Source organism: Lasiodiplodia theobromae (genome assembly GCF_012971845.1).
Source record: "Lasiodiplodia theobromae strain AM2As chromosome Unknown scaffold_19, whole genome shotgun sequence".
NCBI classification, from domain to species: domain Eukaryota; kingdom Fungi; phylum Ascomycota; class Dothideomycetes; order Botryosphaeriales; family Botryosphaeriaceae; genus Lasiodiplodia; species Lasiodiplodia theobromae.
The window spans coordinates 625,291-641,804 of NW_023336398.1; the positions used below are offsets into that span (position 1 = coordinate 625,291).

A 16,514-nucleotide genomic window follows, 5' to 3' on the forward strand; every position below is an offset into this window, starting at 1 on the left:
GGCCCAGAAAGAAAACATTGTTGAGTTCGCATAGAAAATGTGATAGATTGTGGACTTAATTAGTCTGTAAAACAGACATCCCATCATCAAATAACTGTAGCCGCCTTTCATTTGCGCCCATGGTCTCCACAATTAGAGTGCATATGCGCGCATTGCAGGAGACAAAGCCAGATTAGCAAATGACGTATATGAATGTAGGTATAGCAGGAAAAGATCTGGTTTTGACTGATCAATTTGCTGTTTCTGAAACAAGAGACGCGAAATGTCAATTTGTGACCCAAGTAGTGCATGTCTGTGTTCCCACCCCGCCTTCTCTGGCCCGATGCCCCAATGCACGGCTTTGCATCACTACTCTGCAGGGATTGCAATCCACTGCACCGTCGCACAAGATATCGCGCTTTCGTCCCATGTGTACACACTCCAATTGAACCCATCCTTGGTAACATCCCAGAGGCGAGTACCGAATCGGGGGTTCCACGAAGATCCACTGATGTCGAATGAACTGAAGCCAATAAGAACCTTGGGTGGTTTCGAAAACTTGCCTTCGGGGAAGCTGCACCATCCATCTCCACCTTCATGACTATCCGGACCGACAGAGCAGCAGTAGCTACCCATAGCACAACCAGAGTCCCGCTCTATTGCAATCCAAGAAATGGATGCCTGGACAAGAGCCGAGCTTGCGGACGCAACGTTCAGTTTAAATCCAATTCCACTGATATCAGTTGCTGAGATATCCACTCTCTTACCGTATTCGATGTCCAGATCGAGTCCAGATATCCAGGTCAGCATCTGCACTGGCTTCGTGAACGACCGCGCAAACTTGATGTCCCTGTAGACCGGACCGTGGGCCTCGAGTATCCCACCTTGGATACCGGATGCGTCTGGACGCACGCCGACCCAAGAAAACTCACCACTTTTTTTTGAATTTAGTAAATATGTTATCTTTATAATTCGAAGGTGTATCCACTTACCCGAAAAACACAGAGCTGGACCATTGATCCACTCCAATACTGAACTCGCTCTCGGTGACATAGTCGACGGTAGCTGAAAAGCGTAGATTGGCCCCACTCCAGGTATCCATTTTCCGGAAACCAGTCAGAATCATCGGAAGTGGCTTTTCGGGACAAGTATTCTCGTAAGGCAAAATGGCTGAGGTGCGGGAAACTGGGGATTCCCAGTCATGGATCGTCCACGTGTCCCACAAACCACTTGGAGGTAGCTCGAATACCTCATCACCTTCCAAAGCATCATCCATCTTCATGCCGCTCAGCGTGGCAGGGGGCGTAGCATTGCCCCAGATGGGAGCAAGTCGCAGGAATCCCCGCTCGGCCGTCCTACCCAACGAAGCTCGGCCCCAGAAACCTTGGATGTACCCGCTTCCGAGCAAAGGGTCGTAATGGGTCATCTTCAGATTTTGGAAAGAAATGCCATCGCGCGGAGAGTTCCCATTGCCCCCTTCAGTCGCCTCTTTCCAATCGTGTGCCTGTGCGATGAGGGCAGAGCCTCGGTTTGTCGAGAGGCGAAATGCGGTGACACAAACCCCGAGTTTCTCAACGGCTGGCTGTCCTGTCTCAATTGAACAACCCACAACATGTTCTTTGGCAGACAAGTCCAGTTTGAGGTTGAACAGCTTGTATTTGCGACCGACCGCTCCGAAGATTGTCACGAGTCCGTTTGTGTATTTGAGGCTGAGGGCAGAGACCACGCCTCTCGCCACGTACGCGCTGACCTCGGCAAGCGTCCAGTCGGGCTTGAGATAGTCTAAGCTGCAGAAAATCTCTCCAGCATCTTCTGAGCCGCATGGAGTGGCCATGCGAAGCTGCGATGCGAATTCTGGATGTTCTGCGTTGATCTCCTTCACCTTTACACGCTCCGCCTGAAATAGCTCATCGTCGTTACCATGGTAGAGCTGCGCTTGTGGGTCGTGAGAGTCGTCATCGGAAACCACTTGGGCTGTAGGAACGATCTGCGGCAGGTACTCGTTAAAGACCAAGGGGTCTTCAAACTGCTCATCCCGGGTGTCGTCCGTGGCAATGTCCGGATACTTCTTCATTTCACCCACCTCCTTCAGGATTTTGAGCATCTGATTTGTACACTCTCGCTTTGCTCTGGTAATTCCTCTCCATGAAGCATCAAACCTCCGCTTACGGTCATCTCCCTGCTGGAATTGCATGGTTCCGGATTTGATCTGCGCAATCTGTGCTGAGAGCCTCCGCTCAATGCTTTTGTATTCCATGAAGGAATCAAGAAGCATGTTGGCAAAGAAAGTGCAATGATCGTAGGAGATTGTAGGAATGGGTGCCTGTGAGCCGCCAAGACTGTCATACTTCGTGAGGATGGCGAAAATCCTCTCCGGTTGATCGGCGGCCAGGTCCGGGAAGTTGCTTGACACGTCGCGAAGCGAATGTAGAACAGAGGATTGATCATCAAAGGTGATCGTACCTCCACCAACATTCGAATAATCCACCGTTATCTTAGAGTGTTCCATCACCGTGCGCATCGCAGTGTCAACCGTGCCTGTAAACGACCTGAACTTTCCATTGCTGACTTGGAGGATGGCATCAAGACTGAAATAAACACGGATCAGCTGTTTGTATAGAAAATTGAGGAGAGGCCGGAAAACAAACCCCGCTGAGACCTCTGCGCTTTTCTTCTTGTCAACCAACTTCACTGAAATGAGGGCATTGAGTTGTCCTCCCTCCAGAAAACCTGAACGTTTGTAAGCGGCAACATTTGGTGAGGCGGAGGTGGAAGCGACCTGAGATGAAGCAATCACCAAGTCTTCCGTCAAGATCGCCAGAGTTAAGGATGCCCTGAGAAATTGAGAATGCAGCAGCAGGGCGGTCCTGACGAGTCACCACCCGGACGCCAAGATAGTAGTTGAGATCGGCTTCATAGAAATGACGGACATCAAAAGGAAGGCCGGCACCTGACCCATTACGACTCTGGTGGATAATGGGAACAGCTGCGGATATGTTCATCTCAGTGGTGACTTCACTAAAAATTGATCTTGTAAGCAATTTTCCGCAATCTTATTCAAAAGCACACCTACCTTAGGCAGTCAACTGAGCGAGAAGTGAAAGTCACGATGGGAGATTTGCGGTCTTGTCCGGCGACCGAAACAAATCCACTGTCGTTACCAGTGACGCTCGGCAAGGCCTTTGCCCCATCCCACTGCGACGAAGTTGGTGTAGCGTTCGTGAACGCACTCGCTTCGGAAGCGCATTCGTATGCGTCACCTTCAGCGCCTAGCCAATAGCTTTCGGAAGCTTGTGTGTGGGTCAAGGTGGCGTCTGCGTGGATGCGTTCAATGGAAACGACGTTCTCATCGTGGATCTCATGCGTTAAGGAGTTGAATCTTTCTGATGTGAGTACGGTTCTGAGGATCTAGCGGGAGAGCAACGAACCCTTGACCTACGTGCAACAGCAATGTTAGAATCGTCATATCAGGGTCTCTTTGGGGAACTTACCTAATTGCATAGAGTCATTGTAGGGCACTGTGAGGTACGCCATGACTGGCGACGCTTCTGTGCTGCGAGAAAAACGATTGTCTAGAAAACACAACGAGGCAAGGACGGAGAATTTATGATAGAGCTCAAATCAAATAGCAAACATGTGTGCATCGGCCCCTGCCAGAGCGTTTGTTTGATCTGTGTCCATAAGCGAGGTGTCTCACGTTTGTACTACATGGGCTTCCTGTCGTGTAGCGAGCGACACATCGCATGCAAATCGATCGACAACCGATAACGGTACAAATGAATGTTGCAACGGCTAGCCTTCGGCTGAAATGCCCTAATGCATGCAAAGTCAGTATCACAGAAGCAGGCTAAGGCGAGGACGGGCCACACTGATGGAGACAAGGTACAGAAATTTGCTGTGCGGGCGTTTGCAATGCAAGCTAATCTTCTTTTTTTCCACAGAAAGTACCAAAGAGAATTCAAGTCACGAGGAGATTAAACATACATACGTTACCAAAGTCCGATGCCATCAATGTAACACAAAGACAAAGATGAAACTGATAAGCATGCGCCCAACACCACTACTGTTGTTAGACTGCGCCGCCCCCACTGAAGCTCTTGAAAGCATCCTCCAATGGTATGACCACGCCCTGATAAACTGCTTGACTAAATGCCATATCTTCAAGATCCATCTTGTCAGTATCGAAATCACATCTGATACACCTTCTTACAGCGGTTGCGTAGTAGGGACCGAACTCATCCGAAACCTCCTGTAGCAGTTGATTTGCAATCTTCATATCTGAGGCTTGAATCGGGTTCCTTTGTGTTTCTCCACACCTGTTGCGCAGTTGTTCGAATGGCGCATCCAGGCAAAGCTCGATGAGAAAGATTCCGAGCGTGAACAAGAATTGATTCCGTACTGGTCCGTCCCACGGAGAAAATCTGCTATCTGTGAGATTTTCGACTCTCTCTTGCGAAGGCGTCTTCCATATGAATGGCTCTGCTGAAAGACCACCATTCACTTGCTCAAAGAAAGCGATATTCTTATGGCTCCACATTTCGGTCAACCATGGCGTTCGATACAACTGAAGAAGAGTCGATGAAAGTCGCACCGCTGAAAGAAGTCCATTTTTTGTGGAGAATCGCCGGCGCTGACTGACCTGCCGAGTGAAGGCTTCATGGAGGGACAGAAAGGGTGGCAAAGCAGGGTTCCGTGCTAGTGCCTTCTCTTCTGATTGATAGAAATCTAGTCTCTGATCGGTAGTCTGTTCCATGAAGCCAATGTAGCTTCCCATGTATTTTCCCATCGGGTCCAAACTTCAAGAGCTTCATGATTTCAGAAACAGCAAAGTCGATCTCGTTCATAGTGTTTACGAACGCCCCGTATCCCCTCAGCAAGCGATGTTCCAATTCCCTTTCCAATCCAGGATTCTTCCATGCTAGCCCACCAGGCTCCCGCAGCAGAGCCTCGCGCTCTTCGTTGTCATCAACCAGACCGTCCAGAAGCCGCTCGCACGTGTTCTGGTAGACAACATATTCTGTATCCAGCTCGGTAGCGAGGCGTTTCAACGGAATTTTGTACCGTAGATATCTCCCCATCGTCGATATGCCGTTAGTGTAAGCCTTGAGTACCTCAACAACTAGTGGTAGTGCGCCAAGCACAAGCCCGGCAACCTCGATGCCGCCGGACATCGTTAAGTGCCTCTGTCCAACTAGGCGGCACTAGCAAGATTTGGAAAAGGTTATGTGAAAGATCAAAGATGAGAGAGCTGGCTACAGAAGGCTGACAGTGTTTGCGTGCGGGGTTATCCGCTCGCTGTCATGCTGGTTACACAAGAGCGGGGGCAACTCTCCGCTGACATGTCAGCCGAACCAACGCACGAAACCTCTGTTCTCGAGGCCTTACGGTCAATTCTACAACTTTTTCTACTATCCTCACTCTGAATCTCGGTGTTGGCGGGATTTAAGATGTCTGAAAAGAGCCCTCTGGGCTTGAACTACCGTTCCAACAACGATGATGTCGCCTTCTCTCCGGCTCTGAAAGCGAGCTCTGTTCCAACGACGACGACAGGCACTCATATAGCCTCGCACGTTTCAGAATGCTTCCAGTCATTTGATGATCTCAAATGCCTCATGCGTGATGCAGAGAACGAGTATCTGGACCAAGTGCAGCCTTGTGAGATTACCGAAGAACTGGGGCGTTTTCGTATATGGGCTGGCAGTATGGGAGCTCATAGAAGAGGGAGATCATCTTTGGACTACCGCTTGAGAGATGCTTCACACATCAGAGACAAGGTCCAGGCTCTATTGGAAGATCTGATTGACTCAATTCAACGCAGTGAGTGCTACTCACGCACGCTTGAGTTTGCTTGGCTGATCTCAAAATTTTAGCCTTGGAGATCTTCAGAGGAGATGGTACCCCCTGGGATAAACAGTCTTCCTGCGAGGATGTCCATATTGAAAACGAGGACGAAAGTTTGGAGGGAGAAACCGAGCTGCGACAAATTCTGACCAGCATTCATGACACCATTACGTTCCTGCTGAGACTCTCTGCCGCTATCCAAAACCCTGCGCCACATGATCATTTCATGAACTCAAGCAAGCTCAAGGCGTCACAACATGTCTTTGAGAAGTTCGATATTGCGCACGTTTGCGAGAAATTCCCTTCCGCCCCAAGGCTAGTGTCTGAGACCCTTGGGAAAGCCATTTCAAGGAGACGAGAATATTTCAAGTATCGCGAATCGCACCACAGGAAACTTTCCGAAGGAATACTCGCAGAAAACGCCGAGAGGCCCACCCACGATAACCGGCAAGACGCCGATGGGGATGCTAGAACAGAGGTCAGGCCACTGAGCACAGTCGCTTCTTCAATACCGCAAGAGTTCAACATTGACGAACATGTTCTGGCGCTGGAAGCAGAACAGCTTTCGGATTCTGGTGAGACACAAACCTCCATTGCGACCTCCGCGGCCGATTCACAGACACGAAAGATACCTCCAGTGCCCAAGGCTGCTGACGATGGGAATCCTTTTCCATGTCCTTATTGTTTCATGCTCATCACTGTCCGATCAAGATACTCATGGAAAAAGCATGTGCTCAAAGACCTTCAGCCCTACGCTTGCACGTTCCCATCATGTTTAAATTCAAAAAGACTCTTCGAACGGCGTCACGAATGGTTTCAGCATGAAATGCAGTACCACAGGTGGCGCTGGATCTGCAAAAGCGGTTGCGAAATAACCTTTGAGTCAAAGGGGGGCTTTGAGGAGCACCTTATTGACACCCACGGCATCTCCAAAGACTCCGAACGGCTGAATCACTTGGTCCAGTCTTGTGAAAAGAGACCAAGTTTGGGTCTAGAGATATCCTGCGTCCTCTGTGGGGAAATTTTGAAGCTGAAACAACTGGAGAGACATCTCGGGAAACACCAAAAGCATCTGACCTTATTTGCCTTGCCTAGCGTTCCGGATCAGGACACCGACGACGCTGGTGACGACATCTCAGATATGGCCCATTCTGCACTTGCGGAACATACTGTCCAAGGGGCAAATTCTGAAGACTCTGAAAGTGACACCGACGATGGTGAACCGTTGAGGTCAGAAAATGATAGAGCAATTGAGGAGGTATACGACAATCTACATCCTAGGAGTGCTGCGCCCGAAGAAGTAAAGGAAACTCGAGAGGAGGCACAGAAGAGGAGAGAGGACCAGTTACAAGCCAGTCACAAAGGAATAGTTGAGGGGGTGAGCACGGCTGCTGCGACACTCGGGAAAAAAAGACCAGCTCTCAAGTTCAAGGATGCTTTAGGCCGGAACTTCTTATTTCCCTGGCACCTCTGCTGTACATGGAAGGTAGGTCATCCCTCCCTGCTTGTCAAACGTCATGACAGTTTGCCAGTTGGCTTGAAAGATGTTAGCTCATGGGATTTTAGGGTATGGAAGAATTGATCCTTAGGCCAATCTATTTGAGTGACGAGCTCAACCAGCATGTAAAAGATGGTCACTATGACCTTTTTGGTCCTGATGGAGAGATGATATCGCCTCAGCTTTGGGAAGAGAGGGTTCAACCGGATTGGACGGTGAGAATGCGCATGTGGCCTTCGGAGGACCGAGGTACTTCGTCGTAGCCAAGATCTATGTATGATAGCATGCCTGGTCCGCCACCACCTCCTTCAACATCTATGTACGAAGACACACCACAAATGAGACCGCCGCCAGCGCCAGAGGTGAACGCATTTGAGGCGCCATGGAGGAGAGCCGACGCGATGAGGAGATTGGAGGAAGAGGAGCTGCTTGAGAGGGAGGCAGCAGCGCTGGCAGATCTGGATTTATACACGCAAAAGCCGAGAGTACGGACTTTGGAGGCGGCGGCGGATGAGACGAGGGGCCGAAAGTATGGGCGAAGAGACGATTGGTGGTAATGAGATGGGTACTTGCGGAAATCATATCTTATACGCGGTAGTAGATATGCACACTTTCTATCAAAAATTGTCTATGCATGAAAATTCTTTGTTCGACATGAAATATGGTTACGAATTCGCGTTAAGTTACGTCTTATAATGGTGATAAAGACAAGGAAAAAAAATATAAAACCCTGCTTTGATCATGAAGATTTTCTGATTCAGAAAGAAAACATGTCTCTTCTCTCGAAAGCATACGTTCGGAATTGAGTCCTTGACCCTGGTTACGGTTACTGAATGTCCTCTCTTGTTGCGACTTCGGTTGACTTTGGTGGGGCCAAATAGGTGCCGCCGATATAGGCGATGAGCACAATGCCGATAAAGCCGGCCGGGGCCCCGAGTTCGTGATGAAGCTCCACACGCGTGATGGCACCTAATATTTTTGTTAATAATAGTAAACAAGTGAATCCTGCGGGGCCGTCTCAGCCTGACGACTGGATAGAACAACGCAAAAGGATTCAGCCCCGTATTTCTTCACAACCCTTGGCACATGTAACAGTGTCACCAGATTAAACAAAGCAATCCACCTCCCTTGACATTTTAGCTAACTTTTCCAGCGCGTCAACCATTCTCTACTGTCGTCAACAATTATCGCATTACGATGAACAACCAAACCTGTCCAACGGCCGTCAAGGGCGCCATCCACCCGGACTGGGAACTCTCCAACTTCACCAGCCCAGCCTGCTCCATCCCCGTCTGCTCAAACAACACGGCGATCCTCTCCTCCTGCTGCTCCACCCCAACGAGCAATTTCACCACCTTTTCCGCCTCAGACAGCGACCAACAGTACGCCGCATGCACGCTACCCGACGCCGAATTCGCCAACCAGAGCGCCGAAGCCGCCGGCCAGGACTACGCCACCTGCCTGCTGCGCGGCTACGCCACGGCCTTCCGCTGCAACTACCCGATGGGCGACACCGGCACCGACGGCGGCGTCGGCGCCGGCTCGCTCCTCGACACCTGCCCGCTGGCGTACCCCAGCTGGTACACGCTGCCTGTGAAGACTAACCGCACCATTTGCGGGATGACGGCGGATGCGAACAGCACGGCGGCGCTGCAGAGCTGTGGTTGCGGCGAGCCGTATGCGGCGTTGCAGGGCTGCTTTGAGTATTGCCAGTCTGAGAGTAAGGAGTTGGAGAGCTGCATGAGCGGGCATAATGATTCTCGTTCGGTGTTTTGTAGGTGGACGGATGCGAGTGGGGCTGCTGTGTCGGTGGGGGTGGTGCATGGTGAGACTAAGTTGGCGTTTGCGGTGGGAGCTTGGCTTTTGGTTTCTCAGCTTTTGTAAGCGGGAGGAATGAGGAGGCGACATTGGGGCCATCGGTGTCCAGGCTGGATTTGTCGCAGGTGGATGGCGCTTCCGTGGGAATGGAAATTGTAACTGTCTGGAAATTGTAAATGTGTGTAAGCTTCTGATATTTTGACAGACATGTAAGACCGTGTTTTACTCGTAGCGAAGAGAATGAAACAAAATGCTAATGATGAAATGACAAGTGGTACACACCTGAGCTACACAACATGCTTCTCTTGCTTTCACATAATAGCACTTACAAGAGATGGACAACAATCTTGTGCTTTGGAGAAGTCTTAGCGAGAAGAATTTCTGAGGCATCTTGTATCAGCCTCGGTGGCTGACCTGAAGTTGAACCGGTACTACTACTTCGTCTTGAACATTCAACTGCTTCTATAAGTTGAGAAAATGCCTCTTGTAGGTCTCCACATGTAAGACCCTGCACTGTGCTACATACACGCCTCCATTCAAATTTCAGCTTCATCGGTGTCGTGCGGGGTCAAATCGACAGTCGGGGTCCTTCACGTTGATTGGAGGCTCCACATACCAAAATCTAGAGGCGGTGGCGTTCAAAGAAGCTTTATCATCACTTAGCGCTTGGCTGTGTTCATACGTCAGGTACGCAGTCTTATGACTTCTGCCACAATAGCGCAAGCCAATCGCAGATCGCAGGCTGGGCGTCGGACGGAAAGCGCCTCCTGAAGATCGTCGGGACCGAAACAGGAAGCATCGCATGGGTCGCGTCTAGATCTTCCCGGAACCAGCTACGAGCTTACTAAATCCGGGCCCAAGGTACTCTCTAGGGACCCTGTGCCTAGACTTAGTTGTGCATCATCATCCCTTGCCAACCCAACTTCAGCCAGCCTCGGTCCCTATCAATTCCACGCAAGTGCCGCGGAGGCGACTCTGGGGCGACGTACGGCCCGTCAAGGGTACAAACATTTGTCATTCTTGGCAGAGCTACATATAACCCTTGACCCAGATTTCTTCCAATCCTGAGCTGGATATTCCTCCCCGGTGCCACCCGACGTTCCCATCATGTCCGCTGTGCCCCACGATGTCGGCACCGACGATTCAATCCCGTCTCGGGTTCGTTTTGGATTTGACAGGGTCTCGCGCACCATCTTTACGGCATCATCGATGATTTGCATGTTGGCGCTCGCTTACATGCTAGGTGAGTCTGCTGCCGATCGGTTGGCTTTCATACATACTGACGACTGTAGGATCAAGAGCGAGACATCTGCGGCTGAACCGCATATCCAGAATGAATTGCGTGCGAAAGATTGTTGTGTTAATGTATATTTTCGGCATGATGTTCATCGGCGCGTCGGCCATCCTGCAGAACGGGTTCGGGCTGTTGACGTCCTCGGACTGCTACGGCGCCGCCATTGTCTGCCTGATCTTCTATATCGGAAGCAAAGTGCTCCTGTACCTATTCCTGGTATGCATTCCAGCAATGCGTGAGCAAATTGGAGGGAGTTTCTAACACGATTACAAGGTCGAACGCGCCCACGTCATCCGCGCACCATATAAACGCCGCATGTCTGATAAATTGTGGATCTTCAGCATGGCCCTCGTCTGCCTGGGCTTCGGCGCCATTGCCACCGTCTCTTTCGTGTGGCCGCTTTCCGAGATATCCCCAGTCGACGGCAAGTGTCGCATTGGGCTTCCGCGGAAGGTTACAATACCCATGCTGACCTACGACATCGCCATCAACATCGGCTTCACTGTTCTATTCGTTTACCTGCTATGGCCATTGTTAAGCTTCCACAGAAAGCGCTCCCGTCGCAATTATTGGCCTCGCAGCCTGCTCCAGCGCGGACAACGGCAGCCTGATATCGAAATACGCGAGAACGACCAGATTCGCGTTGATGTGGGAAATCAGCGGCTGAGAAGGGTCCTGCGGAGACTGGTATTCAAGACGGTCATAGGTGGCTTTCTGATCATGATACCGACGGCTGCAAATCTTACCCTTCTTTTCGAGATGAAGGGCCATGAGCCGGGGTGGCTGTGCTTCACCGTTTGCTTTCTTGATGGTATGTGTCTTGTTCCACCTAATTATCTTCCTGTCGCTGACAAACAACGCTACGAACAGTCACCTGGGCTATTATCATTGTCCACTGGCTGACCGTCGACCCGGCGGACCTCGACAGCTCGATCGACAATTCCGGAAGCAGCGCGGGACCAAAACATATGAGACTGACCACCTCAAGTGAACTGACCTCATACTCGCGAAACGGAGAGAGGAGCATGGGTGGCAGTGCCAGGAGATGTTCGTTCCTTGCGATCCCGGGCACAAGTCCCCTCGGGAAATGCTCGACCGCCGTCACTACCTCGGATGTGAGTATGAGCGAGGCCGAGTCAGACACGCCTCTACGAGCTGTGCGGAAAACCACCATAATAAGCCAGAGCTTCCTTCACCAGGGCATGGCGGAAGGAGAAGCTTGCGGTACCCCGGACGCGATTGGTCCGGATGCGAGAAGAGCGACGGAAGCAGCTTGAATGTTGTGAGGAGTTTCACTACTGCGAGATATGAACGTTTAACAGATTTACGAAGGGACGATCAACAAGGTGTTACTGATTTACTTCTTTTTTGGCTTTAATCCTGCTACAGAGTCATGCCGATTGCTGTATGTGAATATGAGCAGAAAAGAATAGTATATAAGATAATTCCTCAAGCAATACCTGTTGATAGTAACCATCGGATTTATGTGGTGGCGTAAGCGATGGTGCTATCTGGCTTTCCGAGCACGCGATGCGGTACATGAAAGTGGGGTTTCAGCAACACTCGCTCGATTTGTTGTTGAACATGGGAAGGAACGATAGTAAAACACCTTTATGAAGATTGAAGAGAAGAGATTTGGATTCTGGTGCTGTCTTGCTTTAGGTGGCACAAGTGTGCTTAAGGGCAGTCGACTGGGGTTGCCGTCATGCAGGTGTGGACACACAAGACTGTTTCGCGGGAATGTCCGTTGCTTATCTCCAGCCAAGAGCAAGCCTTGCCTCTTCCCTGAAATTGGCACAAACATAGCGTATCAGACTGAGTCCCAGGTGCCGGCTCTTCATGGCATCATCAGCACTCCGCTATTCGCACGCCTGAAAGCCCCGCAACCTAGATTTTCTTGACCAATGTATTTTCCTTCTTATTTCCGCCATAAATATCGGCCTTCTCCAGAACTACACCTGTGGAAGTCACGAAAAATCAGTGCCCCAGATCCAAGTGCACCATGGCGAAGGTTCCCGGTTCCACCACAGAGCCTGTCGATGCCGATTCGGCTGCCGCAAGGGCCACGGCAAAGTTGACGGAGCGCTACGCAGATGAAAGCTACAAACTGTTCCTAAACACCAAAGTCGATGACCCAACGCCAGAAGAGGCGAAGAAGATTCGAAACAAATGTGTTACTTGGATTCTGTCATTTCTTTGCATCGGATACCACTTGATGTATGTGGATAAACAGACAGTGAGTTCAGGAAAATCATTTTATTCATCCCTCCTGCGAATACTGATAACTTGTAGTTGGGAAGCTCCGCCATCCTCGGAATTATGGAAGATGCAAATCTAAACTCAAATCAGTACAACTGGCTATCTTCGATATTCTATTTGGGTTACCTTCTGGCTGAGTGGCCACAAAATTGGGCTTTGCAGAGATTTCCCGTCGCGAAGTATCTATCCATCAACCTAGTTGTCTGGTAAGTCGAGCTTCTCTTGTTACCCATGAAACACTAAACTGAGTTGATAATAGGGGATGCATTCTTCTTCTGCACATACCATGCAAAAACTTCGCCAGCCTCTTCGTTGTTCGCTTCTTCCTCGGTGTCGCGGAAGCCAGCATCGTACCCGCATTCCTACTAATTCTTTCCATGTTCTTCACATACGATGAGCAGGCAGTACTGATGCCATGCATGTGGGCAATTGGAAACTCTAGCCCCATCACGTCGGGTCTGCTGTCGTATGGTGTTCTATTCATCAAGACTGGAGACTTCAACCCGTGGAAATGGTTCATGGGTGGGTACCACTGGAACTCTACGATCAAATATAACTTGAACTCAGTGCTGATCTGTCATAGTCATCACCGGAGGCCTGACGGTCGTTTATGGCGGTCTGGTCTGGGTTTTCTTCCCGGACAGTCCGGTGACGGCGCACTTCCTGACCCCTCAAGAGCGGGCGCAGTCCATCCTCCGCATCAAAGACAACCACTCCGGCATTGAGCAGAAGCACTTCAAGAAATACCAATTCATCGAAGCGCTAACCGACCAGAAGACATGGCTCTTCTTCCTGCACGCCTGGAGCCAAGAGATGGCCAACGGCCTGACGAACCAGTACTCCCTCATCATCAAATCCTTCGGCTTCACAACGCTACAAACCACCCTCCTCGGCTGCATCAACGGCGTCACCGCATTCATCTCCCTCGCCACCGCCGCACTCATCCTATCGAAGACGCGCAACGCCCGCGCCTGGCTCTCCGTCGCCGCATACATCCCGCCCATCATCTCGTGCATCCTCCTACTCACGCTACCGTGGTCGAACCGCTGGGGCCTGCTCGCAGCCATCTGGATCCGGGCGACGGGCGGGATTCCCTACAGCGTGGTCATGGTGTGGGCGGCGAACTGCTCGGCGGGCCACACCAAGAAGACGACCGTCATCGCCATGTACCACGTCGGCTACGGGCTGGGCAACATCCTCAGCCCGCAGCTGTTCCAGCCGCAGTACAAGCCACGCTACCTCGTCACCTGGCACGTCATCCTCTGGGTCGCCTGCGTCTTGCCAATGTTCCTCGTGCTCTACCTGCGGTGGTATCTGAAGACGGAGAATAAGAGGCGGGATGAGCTGGACAGGAGAGGATTGGTGCACGAGGTTGGGGTGGTTGAGCGCGTGGATGATGACGGCGATAGGAGGGAGGAGGTTGTCGATGCGCGGCAGTTGGACTTGACGGATAGGGAAAACTTGGCGTTGTAAGGCCCCCCGACTACTCCTTTTTCTTCGTGGTGGTGTGCTGACCGATGTTTGTGTAGCCGTTACGTCCTCTGAGCTTCGGCCGAGCAGGGGTTGGATCTTCCGCCTCGGCCTCGTTTCCTTCTTGTTCAGGTTCTTCCGGGGTGGGTGGGCCCGGCATTTGGTGACCAATTAGCCGACGGTGTGGGGAACCGGCATTTGCGGGGAAATCAAGCGGCGGCGTCTCCTGATGTCAGGGTTTAAGATTGTTGTATAAAATGCTCGTACTGCGCTTTGATGAATTCCAGGTTCCGCTGGTTCCCCCCCCCCCCCCCCGCTTTTCCCACAGAACCGCAGCCATGCTGCCTCAATCTTTTGTTGCGGTCTTCTCGCTTTCCTTTGCCGCTACGGCATCGGCTGGAGTGACGGTGCTATTCCAGAACGACGGCAATTGGACGAGTCATGCTGAAAAGCCGAGCGCGCTTCTCGTATCCAGCTCCGGTGACGCAGCGGCAGATTGCACCTCTTACGGCGAATCTCTGCTAGCTTGCGATGAAGTACAGGACTTCTACGAACAATTGAATTACCAGAAGTTTATTGGAAGCATTCCTGAAGATGGGCTGGTTTGGTCCGGTTGCAATCAATCGGCTGCTGCCAACGACTCCGGCCTGCAATACACCCTTTGCACAAACAGCGCTCCCATAGTTGATAAGGTAGGGCCGGACTTTTCGATCTATCCTCATGTCAATGCTTCGGCCAATGGGACCACTTTCGAAGGCCTCCGCGACCACATGGCATTCCGGTTTATGGGAATCCCATTCGCCCAGCCACCAATTGGAGACCTCCGTTTCAAGTACGCTCAGCCGTGGACAGGATCATTCGTGAATGCGACTCAGTACAGCGCTTCCTGCATGCAGTTTGGAAGCTACAACGGAAACTCGCTGGGCCTGAATCCGTGGGGCAACAGCGAGGACTGCTTGTACCTCAACGTCTTCACCCCCGAGGTTCCCGATGCTGACGACACGAAAGCGCTCAAGCCCGTGCTTTTCTGGATCCACGGCGGTGCATCGACCTCGGGAACTGGCACCGACGGAAATTTTGACGGAGCGAGTCTGGCCAGCCGCTCAGACGTGGTCGTGGTCACAATCAACTACCGTCTGAACATATTTGGTTACCTGAGCCTTGATGACGAAGCTATCCCTGGAAACTACGCATTGTCGGACAAGATTGCAGCCCTTCAATGGGTGCAAGATTACATCACCGCCTTCGGAGGAAATCCCAACAACGTCACCATCTTCGGCCAGTCGGCAGGAGGTGGATCTGTTGTGGATTTGATCACCTCCCCCAGAGCTGAAGGCCTGTTTGACGGCGCCATTATCCAATCTGGCAGCAAGGGCTGGACGAAAACGCAATCTGCCGTTGCTGCTTCTATCGAACCTTACATTGAGCCACTGTGCAATGGAACCGGCGCCGCTCGGCTTGAATGCCTCCAGGCACTCTCGGCCGACACGCTGCTCAACCTGACATCCGAAGGCGGCAGCTGGAGCACCGTCATCGACAACGACTTCACGCTCGACCTCCACATCGCACAAATCGCCAAAGGCAGACAGGCCGTCAACTCGGTAAACCTAATGCTCGGCTTCATGCCCGAGGAAGGCCAATCGCTCGTGTATACCTCCCTCGCACCCAACCTCACCACATTCCGCGAGGGGCTCGACGCCCTAGGGCCCGTCAGCGGCGGCTCCTTCACCGAAGAACTCGCCACCGCCATCCTGGACTCGGGCCTGTGGGTCGTCGGCAACGAGACGTCGTCCAACAGCGGCGCCACCGTCTACCCGGACGCCTACAACGCCAGCATCAGTGTCTCCTCCGACTTCACGCTGACCTGCGGCGGCAGCCAGCTGGCGTCGGTCGGCGCGGCGTCGGCCTCGTTCGAGAGCATGTGGGTGTACAACATGGAGCGCGCCTACGCCCTGCCGTGGTACAACCCGTACGGCCTCTGCAGCTTCCCCGTCGGCCAGCCGGACACGCCGTACTACCGCTGCCATTCTGGCGACCTGTTTGAGGTGTTTGGCACCTACTACTTGTTCGATCAGCCGGTGCGCGTGCCTGAGGATATTTACTACACGAATGCTGTTCAGGACATGTGGGCGGCTTTCGCGCGGACGGGCAACCCGAATGTCGATCCTGAGTATCTGAAGGTCAGGGGGTACGACAGCACTATTGACTTGTTCTCCAATTGGGAATGGCCGGAGTTCAGCACATGGAGTCCGCGGGTAGCGTCGCTTCAGTATCCCAAGTCTTCGTACACTACTCTTCCCGAGCAACAGCACTGCGATGTGCTCTTGCCTTATTTGTCGTCATAATGTATTTATT

At 51.8% G+C, this 16,514-nt stretch overlaps 5 protein-coding genes across 5 annotated transcripts; 4 read left to right on the forward strand and 1 right to left on the reverse strand.

Moving 5' to 3' along the window:
- Nucleotides 1-348: 348 nt before the first annotated feature.
- LTHEOB_6684 (uncharacterized protein) lies at nt 349-3,513 on the reverse strand (the record flags this gene model as incomplete). The annotated part of the gene is made up of 7 exons (XM_035515967.1): nt 349-913; nt 972-2,567; nt 2,628-2,709; nt 2,759-2,997; nt 3,053-3,358; nt 3,408-3,414; nt 3,471-3,513. The coding sequence occupies 7 exons, from the start codon at nt 3,511-3,513 to the stop codon at nt 349-351; spliced, it is 2,838 nt and encodes a 945-aa protein (XP_035372719.1).
- A 5,002-nt stretch (nt 3,514-8,515) lies between these two features.
- LTHEOB_6685 (uncharacterized protein) lies at nt 8,516-9,202 on the forward strand (the record flags this gene model as incomplete). The annotated part of the gene is made up of 1 exon (XM_035515968.1): nt 8,516-9,202. The coding sequence occupies one exon, from the start codon at nt 8,516-8,518 to the stop codon at nt 9,200-9,202; it is 687 nt and encodes a 228-aa protein (XP_035372720.1).
- Nucleotides 9,203-10,243: 1,041 nt separating this feature from the next.
- LTHEOB_6686 (uncharacterized protein) lies at nt 10,244-11,707 on the forward strand (the record flags this gene model as incomplete). The annotated part of the gene is made up of 4 exons (XM_035515969.1): nt 10,244-10,379; nt 10,429-10,646; nt 10,704-11,241; nt 11,301-11,707. The coding sequence occupies 4 exons, from the start codon at nt 10,244-10,246 to the stop codon at nt 11,705-11,707; spliced, it is 1,299 nt and encodes a 432-aa protein (XP_035372721.1).
- Nucleotides 11,708-12,432: 725 nt separating this feature from the next.
- LTHEOB_6687 (Allantoate permease) lies at nt 12,433-14,162 on the forward strand (the record flags this gene model as incomplete). The annotated part of the gene is made up of 4 exons (XM_035515970.1): nt 12,433-12,666; nt 12,723-12,895; nt 12,949-13,211; nt 13,273-14,162. The coding sequence occupies 4 exons, from the start codon at nt 12,433-12,435 to the stop codon at nt 14,160-14,162; spliced, it is 1,560 nt and encodes a 519-aa protein (XP_035372722.1).
- A 335-nt stretch (nt 14,163-14,497) lies between these two features.
- LTHEOB_6688 (Carboxylesterase) lies at nt 14,498-16,504 on the forward strand (the record flags this gene model as incomplete). The annotated part of the gene is made up of 1 exon (XM_035515971.1): nt 14,498-16,504. The coding sequence occupies one exon, from the start codon at nt 14,498-14,500 to the stop codon at nt 16,502-16,504; it is 2,007 nt and encodes a 668-aa protein (XP_035372723.1).
- Nucleotides 16,505-16,514: the final 10 nt, after the last annotated feature.